Raw genomic sequence first — 17437 nt, forward strand, 5'->3', positions numbered from 1 at the left:
ATTTTATGGATTTATTTGTCTTTTGTAAAACAACATTTAAGGACGTAAAGGATATCAAATAGGCTCAATATTAACATCTGCCTTCATGTTGATTATGCCTTTTTAATGGGAGTGATGATACAAAACTCTTGAAATTTGACTTATGAATTAAATCCATATCAACATGTACCTGCAGGTATTTTCTCTTCTTTTAAGATTTTGGTTCTGTGAAAGTAAGGGGCCCTTAGTGGTTTTAGAAAAAAGCCTAAATGATTATTCAGTCTGCCCCTGAATTTTTATAGTTGAGGAAACTGAAGACGATAAGTTTGAAGTGCCCTCTTATGGTCGTGCAGCTGGCAAGTGCCAGAGCCTGGCTCCAGCCCAGGTGTTCTGATTTATTACACTGTACACTCAGCCTCTCTCTGTGGTAATTTGAATGATAGCGGCAAGCAAGAAAATTGGGATTGATGTGACAAAAATTCATTCTGTAGTTATTTAATGGAGACTCCATATTCCTTTAGATCAAGGCAGTATGGTAAACTTACCTTGTTTTTTATAAATTATGTAAAGGGTTAAAAGGATCTGTTTTCCAGGGCCTTCCCTAAGTAGTGGGCTTCCCTGATAGCTCAGTTGGTAAAGAATCTGCCTGCAATGTAGGGGACCCCGGTTCGATTCCTGGGCGGGGAAGATCCACTGAAGAAGGGATAGGCTGCCCACTCCAGTATTGTTGGGCTTCCCTTGTGGCTCAGCTGGTAAAGAATCCACCTGCAGTGCAGGAGGCCTGGGTTCAATCCCTGAGTTGGGAAGATCTCCTGGAGAGGGGAACAGCTACTCACTCCAGTATTCTGGCCTGGAGAATTCCATGGACTGTATAGTCCATGGGGTTGCAAAGAGTCAGACATGACTGAGCAACTTTCACTTTTCCCTAAGTAGTGCAGTGTATAAGAGTCTGCTTACCAATGCAGGGGACGTGGGTTCAATCCCTGGTCTAGGAAGATCCTATGTAACACCTACTGAGGCTGTGCTCTAGAGCCCAGGAGCCTTAGCTACTGAGCCCACATGCCCTAGAGCCTGTGCTCTGCAACAAGAGAAGCCACCACAATGAGAAGCCCTCACACAACTGGAGAGGAGCCCCTGCTCTCTGCTACTAGAGCAAAAGCCTGTGCAGCCAAAAATAAATATATAAAATAAAAATTAAAAAAAAAAGTTTTCCGGAATGATTAACTTTTGCCTTGCAGAGAACACTAAACAATCCAAACCATGTCTCTCCTAACGTTTCATAAAAGGGTAGGATTTCATCCTGAGAAATGCTGTGAGAAATGAGGTAGAAGTTAGATAGGTATTTTTAGGGCAAACATTCCGTTGTTTTGTAAATCACTGATTTTTTAAAAACAGTAAAAGTTAAAACATCAGGGCAATTTTTGGCTCTCTTAAAATGATCTGTGCTTATGCTTCCTGTGCTGATGGCAGCTTAGTAAATTGTTGCTAGATGTATTATTATGCAATAACTTATTCAGCAGAGTTAAGAACCTATAATTCTTAAGTGAAAAAATTTTCACCCATTGTTTTGTTTATGTAATGTGTTTCAATATTAATATGAATGAATATACAAACTTACAGATGATGTTTTTTAAAGGATTGGGAAAATTTTTTATCCAGACATGTCATGAACAAGAGAACCTGCATTGTTATTTTGTTGTTGGGTGTAATTTGGTTTGTATTTTTGAAGCCATAATTTTTTTTCTCCATGTAAATTTTATGCTTTTCTGGTTGTTGTCATAATATGTGTTTCGAGTTAAAAGTGTATTTCACTTATTTAAATCCTTGGATTATCTCAGGACTGGCTGGAAGCAATAGAAGAGCATTCTGCTTACAGCACGCACTACTGTTCCCAAGACCAAGTGACTGATGATGAAGAGGATGATGCAGTTTCTGCTGTAGACTTGAAGGAATCCTTAGAGGTAAGTAGAAAATGTAACTTGACCTGTACAACTAACTCTATCACTCAGGTTTTACTAAGAATATTTTTCTTCTTAATATGAGGTTTTGAAGTTTAAGATTTCTGTCCACAATGCAAATAGTATTACTCTTTTAGTAATTTTCTTCTGCTACTTATAGTGTGTCTCTTATGGTAATAACTATCAAATATCTCTGTAAATAGGCTGTAATGATAGGCATATCTTTTTGGTTAAAATGTTTATGCTGTGATCAGATTGTCATTCTCTTTGAAAGCTGCCGCCAGGAGGGGAGGCATGCATTGCTTGCCTTACTGCCCTTTATGACTTCACTGTATATTTCAGAGTTTAAATAATGCACCCATAGTGATACCTTCCCTGGTCTGTAGTTTATTTAAAAGCACGTGTAATCTCTAACTTCCTTGATTAGAGGTAAGGTTAAAGCATCAGTAATGAATGGAGAGGCCCTCATCTGAAGTGACATCAATGCCTCATCCATAGAGACATACCAACATAAGTAATTGAAATGAAATAGGTATCTTTTTTCTTGGCATCAGTTTTGTGGCTATACCTTTTAAATGAATGGGTTTGGAAGAATTAGAACTACAAAAGGATAATGCGTTTTGATTTAAATAATTATATCGGAACATGTGAATTTGCCTACTAAATTTAATCCTTTTTTAAATGAAATGAATTTATTGCGGAATTTGAATGTTTCTACATCAACAATTTTAGTGAATTTAAGTTTACTAATATCTAAGGTGTTTTATTGACTTAAGGATCCTATCAACTTAAAATAAGAGATTCAGATATTTTCAATCCCTAATCTTATTACAGAACATGGAAAAATTTGAGCCCTTCCATGTTTGTTGAAGACATTCCCTAGAAGTTGACTGTTGCCTTACCAGCATCCCGTCTCTTTTAAAGCTGAATCTGTAACATGACAACCATAAACATAATTTTCAGATTAGTGAACTTTGCAGAAGTAACATGTATGGGAACATCTAAATAACATTAAAACTGTTCAAATAAATAAAGAAGGTTTAAATATCTATACCCAAAGTCATGTTAGACAAGTAAAAACTTTAAACTGTGCTAAATATTTTAACTTTTAATCAGTGTTCCTTAAGTGAAAAGAAATCCTTCCCTATTTATGTACCCTCAGCAAAAGGGTAAATAATAAAACCTGGAAGGGCTTACAAGGCACTACAACTTCTTTCCCAGGATTATGGTAATTTTAAGACCTTTTTAATGGAAGCTACAGGTAAAATATAAGCATACTAAGTTGCATATCATTAAAAAAACTTCCTTGAAGAAATGTCTCTTCTTTAGCTTCATTTTCGAATTTTAGAGTTATCAAGCACAACTCTACCTTTCATTCCTTAGTTGAATATTGTGTTCTTATGTTAACTTTAAAGTCATGAGGTTTTTGCCTTCTAGATTTTATAGCACCTGAAGTCAGAGTTTCAGCCAGTGTTAAGTACTTGAGGTTTTACAGATTTACACTTATCTCTTTCTAGCAGAAGTTGAATGTTAATTGTGGGAATCTTGACTCTGTCTCAATTTCTGGAGGTTGGTCAGAAAAGGTAAAATCTAACATGAGCCTGAATTGTAGCTTGTGGTAGACCCGTTCCAGAACACCCGCAGTCCTTGGACTCTTAGGTTGCAGAGAAATACTGGGACCAATTTATGAAATAGATCTATTCTAGATGTCTATAGACTTTCTAAAGGAAATGAAGAACTCTCGGATTGGAATGTTCTGAAACTACCTAAATTAACATAAAATTAACCTCATTCCCTCAACATGCTTTTGGACGAGTAAGTAGACTTATAAGAAATTGAGAGGTATAGGGGAGTGTCCACACAGATTGACTATGTCGTATGATGCTCTTGGTCCCATTGTACCTCTTGAATGAGGGGCTTTCAGAAACTTAAAACATTTTGTCTTAGCCCTCAGTCTGTCACTGTCTTGAGGTTTGGCCTACAGGGAGGAAAGTGTAAGACAAATCACAAAAATATTAGTCGTTGCCTTCATGGCAACTTAAAAATATTTCACAAATAAAAACTGGAAGAGAAATTCAAGCAGATGTTGGTATAGAACTTTACTGTCTAATATGATTGCTACTAGATACATGTGACTGTTTACATTTAAAGGAAATGGAGATAAATGAAAAATCCAGTAACTTTTTTTTTTTTTTTAATTTTCGGAGCTGTGCTGGGTCTTCATTGCTCTAGTTGTAGCAAGCACGGGCTACTGTCTGGTTGCAGAGGGCCAGCTTCTCATTGTGATGGCTTCTCTCATTGCGGAGCACAGGCTCTAAGGGCTCGTGGGCTTCGGTAGTTGCAGTTCCTGGTCTTTAAACCACAAGCTCGACAGTTGTGGCACATGGGCTTAGTTGCTCCGTGACATGTGGGGTTTTCCCTGACCTGAAATCTAACCTGTGTCTCCTGCATTGGCAGATGGATTCTTTACCACCGAGCTACCAGAGAAGTCCTAGTTCCTTATTTTAATTAGCCACATTTCAAGAGCTCAGCATTTCGGACTCTTGTTGACTATGAGGGCTACTCCATTTCTTCTAAGGGATTCTTGCCCACAGTAGTAGACATAATGGTCATCTGAGTTAAATTCACCCATTCTGATCCATTTTAGTTCACTGATTCTTAAAATGTTGATGTTCACTCTTGTTATCTCCTGTTTGACCACTTCCAATTTACCTTGATTCATGGATCTAACATTCCAGGTTCCTATGCAGTATTCTTTACAGCATCAGACTTGACTTACATCACCAGTCACATCCACAACTGGGTGGTGTTTTTGCTTTGGCTCTGTCTCTCCATTCTTTCTGGAGTTATTTTTCTGCTGTTTTCCAGTAGCATATTGGGCACCTACTGACCTGGGGAGTTCATCTTTGAGTGTCTTGTCTTTTTGCCTTTTCATACTGTTCATGGGGTTCTCAAGGCAAGAATACTGAAGTGGTCTCCCATTCCCTTCTCCAGTGGACCACATTTTGTCAGAACTCTCCACCATGACCATTCCGTCTTGGGTGGCCCTACATGGCATGGCTCATAGTTTCATTGAGTTAGAGAACGCTGTGGTCCATGTGATCAGTATGATGAGTTTTCTGTGATTGTAGTTTTCATTCTGTCTGCCCTCTGATGGAGAAGGATAAGAGGTTTATGGAAACTGTCTGATGGGAGAGACTGACTGAGGGGGGAACTGGGTCTTGTTCTGATGGGTGTGGCCATGCTCTATAAATCTTTAATCCAATTTTCTGTTAATGGGCGGGGCTATGTTCCCTCCCTGTTGTTTGACCTAAGGCCAAATTGTGGTGGAGGTAATGAAGATAATGGTGACCTCCTTCAAGAGGTCCCGTGCACGCACTGCTGCACTCAGTGCCCCGAACCCTGCAGCAGGCCACTGCCGACCCACGCCTCCGCCAGAGACTCCTGGATTCTCATGGGCAAGTCTGGGTCAGCCTCTTGCGGAGTCCCTGCGCCTTTCTCCTGGATCTTGGTGCGCACAAGGTTTTGTTTGTGCCCTTCGAGAGTCTTTCTTCAGTCCTAAGTAAGTTCTGGTAGCGCTGTGGTGGGGTTAATGGTAACCTCCTCCAAGAGGGCTTATGCCATACCCAGGTCTGTTGCACCCAGAGCTCCTGCTCTTGCGGCAGGCCATTGCTGACCTGTACCTCCGCAGGAGACACTCAAACACTCAAAGGCAGATGTGGCTCAGTCTCTCGTGTGCACAAGATTTTGTTTGAACCCCCCAAGCATCTCTGACAGGTATAGGGTTTGATTCTAAACACGATTTTTCTCCTACTGTCTTGCTGGGGCTTCTCCTTTGCCCTTGGACTTGGGTTTCTTTTTTGTACTGGGATCCAACATTCTTCTGTCGATGGTTGTTCAGCAGTGAGTTGTAATTTTGGAGTTCTCGCAAGAGAAGATAAGCGTACATCCTTCTCTCCGCCGTGTTGCAAGCTAAATGTGGTACTTGGATGCAATTTCAAAAACGACAGAATGATCTCTCTTCGTTTCCAAGGCAAACCATTCGGTGTCACAGTAATCCAAGTCTGTGCTCCAACCAGTAATGCTGAAGAAGCTGAAGTTGAATGGTTCTATGAAGACCTATAAGACCTTCTAGAACTACACCCAAAAAAGATGTCCTTTTCATTATCGGGGACTAGAAAGCAAAAGTAGGAAGTCAAGAAACACCTGGAGTAATAGGCAAATTTGGCCTTGGAAGACAGAATGAAGCAGGGCAAAAGCTAATAGAGTTCTGCCAAGAGAATGCACTGGTCATAGCAAACACCCTCTTCCAACAACACAAGAGAAGACTCTACACATGGACATCACCAGATGGTCAACACTGAAATCAGATTGATTATATTCTTTGCAGCCAAAGGTGGAGAAGCTCTATACAGTCAGCAAAAACAAGACCAGGAGCTGACTGTGGCTCAGATCATGAACTGCTTATTGCCAAATTCAGACTGAAATTGAAGAAAGTAGGGAAAACCACTAGACCCTTCAGGTATGACCTAAATCAAATCCCTTATGATTATACAGTGGAAATGAGAAATAGATTCAAGTGATAAGATCTGATAGACAGAGTGCCTGAAGAACTATGGATGGAGATTTGTAACATTGTACAGGAGACAGGGATTAAGACCATCTCCAAGAAAAAGATATGCAAAAAGGCAAAATGGTTGTCCTAGGAGGCATTACAAATAGCTGGGAAAAGAAGAGGGGTGAAAGGCAAAGGAGAAAAGGAAAGATACACCCATTTGAATGTAGAATTCCAAAGAATAGCAAGGAGAGATAATGAAAGCCTTTCTCAGTGATCAATGCAAAAAATAGAGGAAAACAATAGAATGGGAAAGACTAGAGATCTCTTCAAGAAAATTAGAGATACCAAGGGAACATTTCATGCAGAGATGGGCAAAATAAAGGACAGAAATGGTATGGACCTAACAGAAGCAGGAGATATTAACAAGCAATGGCAAGAATACACAGTAGAATGGTACAAAAGAGATCTTCATGACCCAGATAACCACAGTGGTGTGAATACTCACCTAGAGCCAGATATGAAGTCAAGTGGGCCTTAGAAAACATCACTATGAACAAAGCTAGTGGAGGTGATGGAATTTCACCTGAACTATTTCAAATCCTAAAAGATGATGCTGTGTAAGTGATGCACTCAATATGCCAGCAAATTTGGAAAACTCAGCAGTGGCCACAGGACTGGAAAAGGTCAATTTTCATTCCAATCCCAAAGAAAGGCAATGCCAAAGAATGCTCAAACTACCACATAATTGCAGTCATCTCACACACTAGCAAAGTAATGCTCAAAATTCTCCAGGCCAGGCTTCACCAGTATGTGAACCATGAACTTCCAGGTGTTCAAGCTGGATTTAGAAAAGGCAGAGGATCCAGTGATCAAATTGCCAATATCCGCTGGATCATCAAAAAAGCAAGAGAGTTCCAGAAAAACACCTACCTCTGGTTTATTGACTATGCCAAAGCCTTTGACTGTGTGGATCACAATAAACTGTGGAAAATTCTGAAAGAGATGGGAATACCAGACCACCTGACCTGTCTCCTGAGAAATCTGTTGCAGGTCAAGAGGCAACAGTTGGAACTGGACATGGAACAACAGATTGGCTCCAAATTGAGAAAGGAGTGCATCAAGGCTGTATATTGTCCCCCTGCTTATTTAACTTATATGCAGAGTACATCATGTGACATGGATGAAGTACGAGCTGGAGTCTAGATTGCCGGCAGAAATATCAGTAACTTCAGATACGCAAATGACACCACCCTTATGGCAGAAAGTGAACTAAAGAGCCTCTTGATGAAGGTGAAAGAGGAGAGTGAAAGAGTGGGCTTAAAACTCAGCATTCAAAAAACTAAGATCATGGCATCCGGTCCCATCACTTCATGGCAAATAGGTGGGGAAACAATGGAAACAGTGAGAGACTTTATTTTGGGGGGCTCCAAAATCACTGCAAATGGTGACTGCAGCGATGCAATTAACACACTTGCTCCTTGGAAGAAAAGCTATGACCAACCTAGACAGCATATTAAAAAGCAGAGACATTACTTTGCCGACTAAGGTCTGTCTAGTCAAAGCTTTGTTTTTTCCAGTAGTCATGTGTGGATGTGAGAGTTGGACTATAAAGAAAGCTGAGCACTGAAAAATTGATGCTTTTGAACTGTGGTGTTGGAGAAGACTCTGGAGAGTCCCTTGGACTGCAAGGATTTCAAACCAGTCCATCCTGAAGAAAATCAGTCCTAAATATTCATTGGAAGGACTGATGCTGAAGCTGAAACTCCAATACTTTGGCCACCTGATGTGAAGAACTCACTCATTTTAAAAGACCCTGATGCTAGGAAAGATTAAAGGTGGGAGGAGAAGGGGACGACAGAAGGTGATATGGTTGGATGGGATCACCGACTCGATGGACATGAGTTTGAGCAAGCTCCGGGACTTGGTGATGGACAGGGAAGCCTGTCATGCTGCAGTCCATGGGGTCACAAAGAGTCGGACACAACTGAGCAACTGAACTGAGCAAGTGCTCAATAGTCACATGTGGCTGTCACCTTGGACAACGCAGGTATAGAATGTTTCCATCATCATAGAAAGTTCTTTTGGATCAAATTGGGATGTGCTCTTACATTTGGGGTGGCACTAGGAAAGCGGGGGTTTTGTTCATTGAGAATCTCTTGATTCTTACAGGCTCTGAACTATACCTGTGTTATAAGAAGTATTGAACAGATGACGCTAAACTTTAAACAGAAAGTGATATCAGACTTTCTTGACCAAAGAATAAATGATTCCTAATTAAAGTGAATGCAGGAAGATGAGTGTACATCAACTCAAAGCTGATAGAGTGGTATACCCATACATGAAATCAGGCATATATATATATATATATAATATATATAAATTCTACATAAAAATTTATGGGATTGTAAGATGGAGTATGGGGTTATCCATTAAGTGGATTTGACTTGAGTTTGGAAAGTTTGGAGATAAGTATGGGGCTCCAGGGCTCAGGATGCTGGCTGTTGTCTGCAGAGGTAGGTTATCTGGGTTCTGCAATCCATTATTTTTCAAGTTTAAATTAATGTTATTAAGGTACAATTTTTATGTGATAAAAGGAGGGCATTGTAGCGTCTTCAGTTCGGTGTGTTTTGACAAATACCCGTGCAGCCGTCGCCCCTATCCAGGTGTGGAATGTTTTTATCACGTCAGAAAGATCTCCGTTCCCCTTCCAGACAGTGCTCTCTACTCCATCTCAGGCAGCCACTGAGCTGCCCTGTCATCCCCGTCTTTGTCAGCTTTGCCCATTCTAGGATTCCAGCTCTGTGGAATCACACCCTGAGTCTCTTTGTTGCCTGTCCTCTTTCACCCATGATGTTGTGTGTATCAGTAGTTTCTTTTTATTGATGAGTAGAAGGCAGTCTGCTTTGGTCCTTTTTTAAAAATTGAAGTGTAAATTGATTTACAGTGTAGTGTTGGTTTCTGGTGTACATCAAAGTAATTCAGTTATACATATACATACGTAATTTTTCTTACTGTTTTCCATTATGGTTTATTACAGGATGTTGCATATAGTTGCCTGTGCTGTACAATAGGACCTTATTGTTTATTTTATATATAGTAATTTATATCTACTAATGCTTTGGCTCTCAATTAACCAACTATGGGGTTGTCTATATGTGGCAAATAGGCTGGAATTAATGACCTCTCTCCTACCCTAACCACTCCTCCGTAGATGCCTACTCCGTTGATACACATTTTTGAACTGTCTCGTATATCAGGGTTGACAAAGTAGATTACATCAACTTAAAACCAACAGCAGAACTCTGGGTGGGAAGAAGTAGCAGCAGGAGACCTGTGCCCTGAGTGGGGCCCAGGTGCTCACCCGGGCGCCTGCCACCCTCTGTGGCCGAGGTCTGTGGGCGTGCTCCTGTTCTTGGGCTCTGTGCCCAGGTATCCTGGGTATAAAATATTGCCACACTTCAGCCATTAGAACACTGCTCACGTGAGAGCTCATTTATGTAGGGTCAGTAAACGTGGAAACCTAGGAAGAATCCCTGACATAAGGAGCGTGGCGCAGAAGTCAGTGAGACACCATGCTGGGCTCTGCAAAGAATGTATGAGCATTCACCTTCCTAAATCCCTGGTGGCGCCGACGGTAAAGAATCTGCCTGCAGTGCAGGAAACCACGGGCTCGATCCCTGGGTTGGGAAGATCCCCTGGAGAAGGAAATGGCAACGCACTCCAGTATTCTTGCCTGGAGAATTCCATGGACAGACATGGGCTACAGTCGTGGGGTGGCAAAGAGGCGGGACATGCCTGAGAGACTGAGCGCATACACACTGTTAGGTTTTTAGGTTTTTGTACTATAACCAATAGCCACTAAGAGGAACTGATAACAAATTGGAGAAGGTGGATTTTTAAAAATTGTGTTTATAACTGCTGCTTCTTAGCATCAATTAAATGACATTAAGTGTTCAGAATAGCAGATACTTGTTTGTATACAACTATGAAACAGCATGTGTAGATGGAATCTTCTCCAGCTGACCTACTATGTAACTCTTAAGTAGATTGTGGATCAGGGTAAGTTTTTTGCTGTTAGAGATGCTGAAGGATGATGAATATAATTCAAGTATTTCAGAATGATGCAGGAGAGTGTTTCTTGTCTTTAACTGTAACCACAGGAACTACGATTATAGATTCACAGTCTGCAAATGAAGCTAGCGCTTGCTTTTGTGCACCCAGCTAACTTTTCACCATAGGAAAAAAAAGACAGAAAACAGTAGTATTGACGTGCGCATGGGCAGGGGTATTAAATATGTATAGAGTGAAATGACAATTTTCTATTAATAAATTATGAGTGATACATTTGGTTGTGCAGGGCATGTTTTCAGTGGCCCCTGATCGACTTTTTTCTTGCCTTAAATGTGTATTTAAAGACTGTGTCTGAAGGAATTATCCAGCATATCGTTTCTGTTTCTGTGGTGGCACGGAGAGGTATTGGCACAGTGTAGGTATTCTTCCTATCCCCTTCCCCCCAAAAAAATGAACCACTTTTTTATGTTGTTGGAGCTCTCAAAATGGAGTAATGTACATTTTAAAGAGAACATTGCCTGTCACTAATGTGGTACCGTGATTGATTTTGCTGTGGTTGAGCTGAGCTGAATCACTGAAAGATTTATCGGGTGGGAAGCATGCGTACCTGTATCACCTTGACACATAGGTCTGATTTAGGGGGAGGAAAAATGTTGGGTGATGAGCCAGTTGATGTTAGGAGTACAAAGTAGAGAAGATTCATGCGTGCATGCTCAGTCATGTCCGACCCTTTGCCGTGCCTTGGACTGTAGCCTGCCAGGCTCCCCTGTCCATGGGATTCTCCAGGTAAGAATACTGGAATGGATTGCCGTTTCCTCCTCCAGGGGATCTTCTTGATCCAGGGATCAAACCCTGGTCTCCTGCTTGGCAGACGGATTCTTTACCACTGAGTGACCAGAGAAGAATTCGTAGGCTTAATGTATTACTCAACCTGCAACAGTGTGATAATCTTGATAAGGTCAAGGTTCTCAGAATATTTTCTTATTGCCATAACCAACCAAGTTTACAATGATTTTCTTGCTTCTTATTCTTCTTAGTTTCCTTTAAAGAGAAACTAAAGAAAACTTATTTCAGAATAACATTGTTAGATTTATCTGATTTTTCATTTTTGGACTTACAAATCTATACTAAGATGGGATGCAGTTTACATCTTGAAACTCTGTATGTTTTGCTTTTAGGTATCTAAATATGTATAAATTTCAGATTACACAGAAGACTGCTTTACCTTATTTTTATAAGCTTTCACTGACTGAAAAAATGTCCTTTCTGGTCTGATTATGTGGGAGCTGTGCTCATTTAGATTTGCTGAACGAAAATCCGGTTGTGGTTTCCAAATGTTAGTACCATCTGGATTTTTTTTTTTAAAAAAAACAATTTCTAAAAAATATTCTTAATGAGTGCATTTTATAATTTCTTGATGAATTTAATCAAGCCTACTAAGTGTGAATAAATCAGAAATCTGTCAGATTATTGTGTAATGAGTTATTAGAAGTAATTGATACAGTTGTGTAGTATCTACTTGACATGTTGAATGTATTTAAAATTTAGAATTTTTTTTTATTAATTTGTACATGGTTAAACTTAGTTTCTAAGGCGGTTTTCTCTCACCCTTTTCTCTCTGTTAGGAACGTGTCTCAATTATTACAGTATATCAACCTGTGAGATAAAAAGTTTCAGTGGCAACATTAAAGCATATGTACTGTAAAAATCCTGTATTTAACTTTTCTTTTGTTTTCTTTTCCAGAAAGCACAGATATGCCAACAGAGACTAGATAGAGAAATTTCCAACTTTCTCAAGATGATCAAGGAGTGTGACATGGCTCAAGGTAAAAAAAATAAAACCCCACTCTTGAAGACACCCATCGTCATACATGTTCACCCTTTGGTTGGTTATACATTACAGATAATTTTTGGTTTTGAATTCAGAAGTGTATTTGAAAAACAAAGTTAACCTCTGGGGCTGTAATTCATTTTGGCTATGGAGTGAGAGCTCTGTTTACGAATCCCAGAAGACTTGGGTTTTGGAGTCAAATTGTCTTAGATTTGAATCCTTGTTCTGCCACTTATTAGTTGTTACTGTTAAGCAGGACAGTTAATTTCTCAGAAGTTTAGTTTCCCTGTCTATAAAATGAAGGGGTTGGCAGTTCCCAGGTCTTAGTCTTTTGCCATTCTGTGAACATATACATGAACTTGTCTAATTATTAATCTCCTTTTCAAAAGTAAATTTTTATGCCTTTACTCTCCTTTAGTGATGAATTACCAAGAGTTAATTATAAATACTCCGGAAACCGAAATACAACCCAATGCAAAATACAAAAATCCCAATATAAAATCCAATGTGCAAATTAGGTTTTGAGAAAAAGTTGATTACTTTGTAAATTAAGCAGTTATAGTGTGCCTTAGACTTGAGACTCTTAACTTTTGCTTTAGACTTTAGCTATGATATGTTTGTAAATAACTTTACTAAAATTTAATCAACTTAGTTGTCTATGAGATTATGACTATATCAATTTTAATCTTGATCTAGTTTGTATGTGCCCAGGGAAGGTGAAGAAATGTTCATATCAGAGTAAACTGAGTGTAAAAGTTCTGTATCTTTCCAGATGTACCTCAGGCATTACTTTACTTCAGTTCAACAAACAATTATTTATATGAGTGATGACAGCTTGGGAAGGATAGCAGTCATTTTGATTATTAACTGCCAGCTGCAATATTTTATTACTTAGTACTGTTTATGTTCAGTGGGCTTTTAAATCATAACAGCTTCATTATATTTAATTCACATAAACCTAGAATTCACCTATGTGGAGTATATCAGTGGCTTTTAGTATGGTCACAGACTTATGCATCTATGACTATCAATAGGCTTTTAAAATACCATCCTCACCAAGAATCATCAAAACTCAGCTGAGATACTAATAACATTTAAAAGATACAGAAACTGTAAAGGTTATTTTTTTTCTTCTGAACCAAAGTAAGAAATTATATCAGAATTACAACCAAATTGTTTTTTTTTTTTTTTCCTTTTGAACCTTGAGTCAAATGTCTTGGTTCAGATCATCTGTATGACTTGTCACTCATAATAATGGCATACATCAGTTGTGCTCTTAGAGACACATGGTATTCAGTACCAAGAGTGAGTTCACTTTGCATGGTGATATCTGGGAAACTTTGAAAAATGTTTGTGATCTGACAGCACTATTTCATGTATCTGCAGTAAAAGTCTGTGGATTTACACATAAACGATTATAGACATTATTTTCTGAAAGACTGGTGTAAATAAATAGAACAACACACACTCAGGAAATAGAGTTGAGATAATTTTATGAATGGAGTTCGAATTTTGAAGGTAACCGAGTCTGCTCTTAATGCCAAGGGATTGTACAGAATAACCTGGCACATGAGTTTTATTAAAGGAAGCTGATAGATACACATCCTACTCCAAACTGCCTACGTAGCTTTCCAGTGACATCTCAAGAGGAAAACCTAAAATGTTTGTGGACGGAATCCAGATCTTGTGGTTGGGATTGTTAGTTGGCTTACATTTTGGTACAAAAGTTTATGAATGTGAACTTGGAGACTCTGCGCCCTCTTTCTTACTGCATCTTCTGTGGTACACATTCCACTCTGTACCGCCTGCATCCAGATCACTGCAGCACCTGCCCTTTACTCTCCCTGCCTTCTGGGAACCCCCCTGCATTCCATGCTTAAAAGGGATTGAGTCAGAAAGCTTTCCGTAACTCTTCCAACTCAAATGCTGTGAAATACTGCATTATTGGTGCCAGATTAATTTTAGAAAGTTACAGTTTAAAAATGATTATAAATGTGTGTGTGTTTTTTTTTTTTTTGCCTGAGAAAATCTTTTAAGTGTCCTTGAAACTGCAGAATAAAATACAAACTTTTTATCTTGGCATTTAAGGACATTCTTAACCTGATCACAAACTGATTTTTTAGCTTTGTTTACGGTTCTTCTCCCCATGATCCCTGTGAACACTTTTGACCAAACACTGTGTCTTTTGGTCCTCTGTTAAAGTGATACTTTTGTTTTCATGTGTGTGTTAGTCATTCAGTTGTGTCTGACTCTTTGTGACTCCCATGGACTGTAGCCCATCAGGCTCCTCTGTCCATGGGCTCCAGGCAAGAATACTGGAGTGGGTAGCTGTTTCCTTCTCTGGGGGATCTTCTTGACCCAGGGATTGAACCCAGGTCTCCCACATTGCAGGCAGATTCTTTACTATCTGAGCCACTATCGTTTTCATGAGTGGACCTTAAACTTAATTTCTATCTGGATTAATGCCAAGGTTATGTATTTGACATGGGCAACACATCATTCAAGGTGTAAAGAATGCAGTATTGAAATTGCTACAATTTTATGTTTACCAAAAACCTGGTTGCAAAAATGAATAAAATCACTCAAACTTATAAAACTTTTGGAAGACTTCCTGAAGGCCATGTAGTCAATCTGTTCTACCTGACAACTCTAAATTTACCCTTAGGTGTAATAGCCAGGTTTTGACCATTGTAAATAATGTTGTATGGTATACTTATATTTGATCACATCACTTTATTACCATAGGATTCTTGGCAATGAGATTAATGGGTGAAAATATATTAATGTTTTTGAACCTATTGATATATACTTATAAGTAACTTTTCAAAAAAGATATATTACTTTACATGGCCAAGTTTAATACATGCACTTTATTGCTAAATGTGTATAGTAAATCCCTGGTTGAAAACATGATAATGTTTTACCGAAAAGAAAAAATCTTGAGCTTTTCCGGTAAGCAGCCCTAAAAATGGTGCACTATTCACTCGACCCAGAAAACCCCACAAAATCATGCAAATCAAGAGGTTCAAATCTTCGTGTTCACTTTAAGAACACTTGCGAAACTGCCCAGGCCATAAAGGGTATGCATATCCGAAAAGCCGCCAAGCATCTGAAGGATGTCACTTTAAAGAAGCAACGTGTGCCATTCCGTTGTTACAACGGTGGAGTTGGTAGGTGTGCACAGGCCAAACACTGGGGCTGGACGCAGGGTCGGTGGCCCAAAAATAGTGCTACATTTTTACTACACATGCTCAAAAATGCAGAGAGTAATGATGAACTTAAGGGCTTAGATGTAGATTCTCTGGTCATTGAGCACATCCAAGTGAACAAAGCCCCCAAGATGCGGTGCAGGACTTACAGAGCTCGTGGTTGGGTCAACCCCTACATGAGCTCTCCCTGCCACATTGAGATGATCCTTACTGAAAAAAGAACAGATTGTTCCTAAACCAGAAGAGGAGGTTGCACAGAAGAAAAAGATATCCCAGAAGAAACTGAAGAAACAAAAACTCATGGCCTGGGAATAAATGCTGCAAAAAATAAATGCAAATAAAAGTAAAAAAAAATAGAAAAAATCTTGAAAAGCACTTTTATTCAACCCACTTACAACTTTAGTCAAACTCCTGGACTTTGAGTAAAGATTCTTATCACCCCCTCACTGTTGCGATACCAGTCAGTCCAAGCCACCTTCGTCTCCTACGTGCGCTATTAAAAACAGCCTCCTGACTCAAATCCCACCCATGTCCCTACAGTCCCTGCCCCAGGGATCCTTCTAAAGCATTAGCAGGTTGATACTCTTAGCTCAGAACACCCCTTTGCTTGCAGGTCTTCTCACTTAGAGGTAAAGATGAAGTCCTTCTAATGATCTACAGAGTCTTCGTGTCCCGTCTCACCTCGCTGTCCTCATCTCCTGCCTGCCTCTCTCCAGCCTCACTGGCCTTGCTCTCCCTCAAAGCTGCCTGGGTGTGCTGGCCCTTCTGCCTGAAAGGCTTTTCTCCGGGACTTTCTCTGCCCCCCTCCCCCTTGCTCCAGCAGAACCTTGCTTGATGCCCTGGGCCCTTGATCACTATCAACTTTAGAAGCATTCTTAGGGCTTCTTTGCCCTTGGCCCTCTGATTGGCTCCAGCTGACAGGAGATCTTGTCAGGAGATGGGGGAAGGGTGGGAGGAGGGGTAGGTTGGGGTCACCCTGCTCCCTCCTGCATGGCTGTGGTCTACTTGTTGCTGGACTTCCCTCTCTGTGGGCCCAGGGCCCTAGTCTATGACTCCAGTTCCCCACTGTCCCCTCCCTTTGCCCTCTGTCCCAGGGTGGTAACTGTCCTGCCTGCCTGTCTGTCCACTCACCCTCCTCATCTTTGTGAGTCACCTCCTTTTAAAATTCTCTTAGTTACACTTTGACTTTCTGGGCTCTTTCTGCCATGACATTATTGATACCAAGTCCTGTCTCAACGTCCGACTCAGAGTCTCTGCATCCCCTGCCTTGCGTTGTTCTTCTCTTTGTCACTTACCAACCTTCCTCTGTGTGTGCACGCGTGCAGGTTGACTGTCTTCCTCCCCTGTTGGAATACAGGCTCCACAAAGGGAGGACCTTTGCTCTGTTTCATTCACTGATTATCTTCAGCACCTAAACAGTGCACAGCACATAGTAGGCGCTTGTGTTCCCTCGGCCCCTGTCCAGCCTCTCCTCCCCCTCCCTCCCACCCACACACACACACACACACACACACACACACATTTTGAGCGAATGAGTAACATATTTGCCTAATAAATTTATAACTTATTTCTGTTGAACTCAGAGAGAAACAAGTACTACATTTGTTCTGCCAAGTTAATGAGTATACAGATCATACAATTCAGTGAAATCTTGTAGGGACTTAAAGAGGGAAGAAACTGTCAGCACCCCCCTGGGGAGCAGTTTGCATTCTTTAACGGATGGGGTTTCCACAGTCAATGCCATCGGTTTTTATATCGGATTCTTCTCTAGATTCAGTGGTTTTCCTGAGACAAACCTTTGAATAGTTCTTTTCACTGAGGATCTGTGAGT

The 17437-nt window shown here is 40.2% G+C and overlaps 1 protein-coding gene across 13 annotated transcripts in view; it reads left to right on the plus strand.

The window, feature by feature from the left end:
• The window catches only part of OSBPL1A (oxysterol binding protein like 1A), a 212352-nt gene that overhangs the window by 68008 nt on the left and 126907 nt on the right, over positions 1 to 17437 (plus strand). For 7 of the 13 annotated variants that reach the window (XM_081563211.1, XM_081563218.1, XM_081563210.1 and 4 more), the window contains 2 exons: positions 1818 to 1940; positions 12311 to 12392. In XM_081563211.1, the coding sequence (XP_081419337.1) occupies positions 1818 to 1940; positions 12311 to 12392 (205 nt within the window). Of the gene's footprint in view, positions 1 to 1817; positions 1941 to 2277; positions 2470 to 12310; positions 12393 to 17437 lie in introns of those variants that run through there. The other 6 variants (XM_081563217.1, XM_081563224.1, XM_081563220.1 and 3 more) reach the window with 4 other exon arrangements.

The sequence above is a fragment of the Giraffa tippelskirchi genome, chromosome 14 (assembly GCF_054371585.1).
Source record: "Giraffa tippelskirchi isolate mGirTip1 chromosome 14, T2T-mGirTip1v1.2.pri, whole genome shotgun sequence".
In the NCBI taxonomy this organism is placed as follows: domain Eukaryota; kingdom Metazoa; phylum Chordata; class Mammalia; order Artiodactyla; family Giraffidae; genus Giraffa; species Giraffa tippelskirchi.